The 4079-nt window shown below is 38.7% G+C and overlaps 1 protein-coding gene across 1 annotated transcript; it reads left to right on the top strand.

Annotated features, from left to right (window-relative positions):
* The first annotated feature begins 401 nt into the window (after positions 1–401).
* Positions 402–3086, top strand: LOC141440674 (uncharacterized). The gene is made up of 3 exons (XM_074105203.1): positions 402–530; positions 1612–1764; positions 2831–3086. The coding sequence occupies exons 1-3, from the start codon at positions 474–476 to the stop codon at positions 2999–3001; spliced, it is 381 nt and encodes a 126-aa protein (XP_073961304.1). The 5' UTR covers positions 402–473; the 3' UTR covers positions 3002–3086.
* Positions 3087–4079: the final 993 nt, after the last annotated feature.

The raw sequence follows: 4079 nt of genomic DNA, 5'->3' as shown, positions 1-4079 counted from the left end.
ACAGTCAGCAAAAAAAGGTTGTATTAGAAATGAAATTTTTACCAAAAACTTATTTAAAGTTATAGCATTGAAAGCTAAAGTAAAAATTTCACCCCAGTTTATTATTCAAAATCTAGACGCCTTTGATGCGGTCCACTGAACATCGACCAATATAATTAATGCTACAAGTTAATCGTTATATTTCGAATTAACCGGTGTCAAGTTAAAATCTCTAGTGTTTTAGATAAATTAACTGTATTCCTATTCTTGATGTCAACGTGATGACGATTATTATGATGGCAGCCCCTTCCACAGGATTAACTTTTGTAAAACTTATTTAACGTAGATTGTACGAGTTCCGTCGTAATCACGTAGTTGTTTGATTCCAGATCATTCGTTACATATTAACGGAACACGCGGTAATAACGCATTTAAACAGTTCATACGCGTGTTGCGCCAACTTCACATCGAAACGTCATGGTCGGCGCAGCCCCATGTACTATGTGGACATCCACTATCGCTCTCTCGTCCCCTACGATAACACATTCAAGGTAGTGTAAATCGTCAATTACTGGCCATCTTTCAATAAGTGGCCACCTTAAGCGCTTGATTGTTTTATGCGATAAACGCTGAGATAAACGCTGCGTTAAACGCAAAGCGTTTGACGCACACCAATTTACATCAGACAATCTAATTACTAAACATTGTCTTGCGCGGTGAGCGCAGCGGCAAGCGCATGTTTGGTAATTAGATTCTGATGCAAATGATGGTTATCACAGAGGAGAAATACCGCTAGATGGCGTTAGTATCGTGAGGTCCATTTGACGTTTGCTCGTGATTGGTTAAATTACTAAATGAGTAATGACTGCTGTCAATTATTTTTTTAAATTATCGATGAGGCCATTTTTTGTCTTTGATTTGTCAAGATGGCCAACATAACGCGTCTAATCCGTCTATCAACAGCTCAACAACTAGCAGACTACTAGCAAGCGCTTATGAATCATACTTCTTGACAACCGTCTAGCAAGCTTAATCAATCTGCTAAGTAACAGACCGATCAAACCTCAATTAAGGTTTTTTTATGAATAAGGCTGTGTATCTATATTTACTGATTCCTTGTTTTATACAATTTTTCATCACATTTGCTCGTAAACAGCGTCGAAACATGCAGGCTACCTTGGTTGCAACCCCCCAAATAAAACCCTCGACCTTTATGTGCTTGTCATGAAACCCGTGGTCGGTAAATGAGTCATTGCCCGTACTAATTTTGTTGTCATGAAGCCCAAGGTCGGTAAATGAGTCAGAGCGCCCGTACTGATACTGCTGCGCTGCGCGCGCTGCTGCAGGACCACATGCACACGCGGCTCAGGCACATGCTGAGGGAGGGGGAGGGCGACGCTGCCAAGAGCGCAGCCTAAGGTAACGCCAATATTTGGAACAATTATATTTTTTCTTTTAGAAATATAAAATTTTACTCGCAAATGTGATGAAAAACATTGTATGTCGCACGGGCGGTACTAGAATTACGAACATCGACTCATTAAAGCCCTCAGTCTTCGACTTCGGGCTTCTAATAGACTCTCGTTCGTAATTCCTTATTTACCGCCCTTAAGACACAATGTACTATTGCAGGTCGACTTTTATTTTTACGAGTTTCTCAGCAACGAGTATCGACGTGGTTTCGTTGAAATGCACTTCAAGTGGTGCGACCTGATCCACAAGGACCCGTTCTTCGGCGCCGCCATGAACCAGGGCAAGTTCCGGCGGCCCTGCCCCTTTCCACCGGTATATCAACCAAGCTCATATACGTCCCACTGCTGGCGCAGACTTCTCAGAATCAGACGGCTTGGGCCGTGATTCCCACTCGGGCCCGGTGGGAGGGAGAACCATTGAATTGCTTCGCAGGTTTAACCAGGTTTCCTCACAATGTTTTCTTTCAACGTAAAGCTCATGGTAAGTTATGAATGTAATTTCGCACATCAATTTCGAAAAACTCAGAAATGTGAGCCCGGGCTTGAAACCACGATCCTCTGCTTGAGAGGCCATAGGTTGAACCACTAGGTCACCACGGAAACTGGAAGAATATTCAAAAGGAAGAGGGGGGTGTACGGTACAGCAACGCATATTCCCCAACGTCGTCAATTTAAGCAGAATTTATTAAGTTATACTTATATCCATCCATACTAATATTATAAATGCGAAAGTAAAATGCCGATACAAAACTAGGACACTTTAATAAAAAGAAAGAAAGAAAGAAAGAAAGAAAACATTTATTCGTGACATTACATGACGTGAAGTGACATGGATAAGAATAATAATAATAAAAACAGAAATAGAAATCGCGCCATTGAGGGAATAATAATAATAAATAGAATTCGGATTCGCGCTGTCATCGTTCATCCACCATTACCTCTCATATTTCGTTTTCTAGATTTTTTTTACCGTACAACGGCAAAAACTACTAGACACTGGCAAAATTGTCCTCCGATGGACAGAGCCATATTTTTTTAAAGAAACAACAACAAATAGAATTCGCGCTGTCATCGTTCATCCACCATTACATCTCATATTTCGTTTTCTAGAATTTTTACCGTACAACGGCAAAACCTACTAGACACTGGCAAAATTGTCCTCCAATGGACAGCGCCCAGCAACAATAAAAAAAAAAAATGTTACGTATGCATGTCACGAAATGGTCCCAAATCAGCAATCTGCCGGTCTTGCGAACGGCGCTGGTCTTCCTTTGGGACCATCTGCCCAACCCTGTAATTGTACAGGGTGGGGCAGATTAAAGTGTCCTAGTGTGTAGTACATTGGTACTACAGGGCATTGTGACTGAAATTATTTGCAGGACGATTACCACATGTACAACATGTCCATCCCGTCTGCGGCCATCCCGCCCGGGTTCCCGTTCACGAAGGGACGCATCTACGCGAACCTGACGCACCGCGGTTATGACGTCTTCGGAGGCTACATCGACATGGAACTCAAGGAGAAGCTGATCAGATCCGGAAAAACATAGCAATAATAAAAACTTAGCATAATTTGAATTATAACCTTAATCTAAGTATAATATATCTTAATTATGATTTTAACCTTAATCTAAGTGTTTATATCATAAGTTTTTGTACTGCTTTATGGTGTGCAATAAAGAATATTTGTATTGTATTGTATAACAAAAAATATTCTTGGATTTCTTTCTTAAAACTTTACATTTTATTTTGACTTAATAGGACGTCTGGAATATCTAAACTGTTGTAAACAAGAGTTTTAGGCATAGGTTGAGTTTGCAAATATACTAAAACATAAATAAGATGCACTCAAAATTATATTTTTCCGTAAAATAGCAATATGTTGAACATTTATCTGTCTTTATTATTTAAATTATGAAAATAATTCGTTTCCAATTGGCTGCGATTACGATAAATAAGTAATAAGTCTATAAGCTTAATCGGACGTTGATGTGTCAGTCAGTAAATTTTTCTTTTTTATATTAATTGTTTTTAGGGTTCCGGAGCCAAAATGGCAAAAACGGAACTCTTATAGTTTCGCCATGTCTGTCTGTCCGTCCGCGGCTTTGCTCATGGACTATCAATGCCAGAAAGCTGTTATTTTGCACGGATATATATATATATATATAAACTATGCGGACAAAATGGCACAATAAAAAAAATAAAAAAAAAATCTTTTGTGTACCTCACATAGACGTAAAGTGGGGGTGATTTTTTTTTCTCATCTAACCCTATAATGTGAGGTATCGTTGGATAGGTCTTTTAAAACCATTATTTTTCGATTCAGTGATTTGTTTGCGAAATAAAGTGCAAATTTTCATTAAAATCGGGCGTCCCCCGCCCCCTCTAAAATCTAAACCGGTGATTGGAAAAATTTGAAGAAATTCAGGATGGTAGTATAAGAATTATTAATAGTTTAAGAGTAAATAGCAGCCTAAGGTATAAATAATCATATCGAAAATACAAACGGGATACCCGTAAAAGTAACAAATTTGGAGTTGAAATAAAAAATACTAAAAGACTCCAAATAACCAATCATAATAAATAATCATGTTTATGTACTAATGTTAATGTCTTTCAAAGCCATAA

Source organism: Choristoneura fumiferana, chromosome 23 (assembly GCF_025370935.1).
Source record: "Choristoneura fumiferana chromosome 23, NRCan_CFum_1, whole genome shotgun sequence".
Lineage (NCBI taxonomy): Eukaryota > Metazoa > Arthropoda > Insecta > Lepidoptera > Tortricidae > Choristoneura > Choristoneura fumiferana.
Note: the sequence above shows the minus strand (reverse complement) of the source record. Positions and strands in the feature narration are given on the sequence as shown.

Excerpts from the sequence above, each read along its gene's own strand:
- LOC141440674 (XM_074105203.1), top strand. The coding sequence starts at position 474 with ATGTACTATGTGGACATCCACTATCGCTCTCTCGTCCCCTACGATAAC. Across the intron at positions 531-1,611 it reads CCTACGATAACACATTCAAG|GTCGACTTTTATTTTTACGA; the intron begins GTAGTGTAAATC and ends GTACTATTGCAG. Across the intron at positions 1,765-2,830 it reads GGCCCTGCCCCTTTCCACCG|GACGATTACCACATGTACAA; the intron begins GTATATCAACCA and ends AATTATTTGCAG.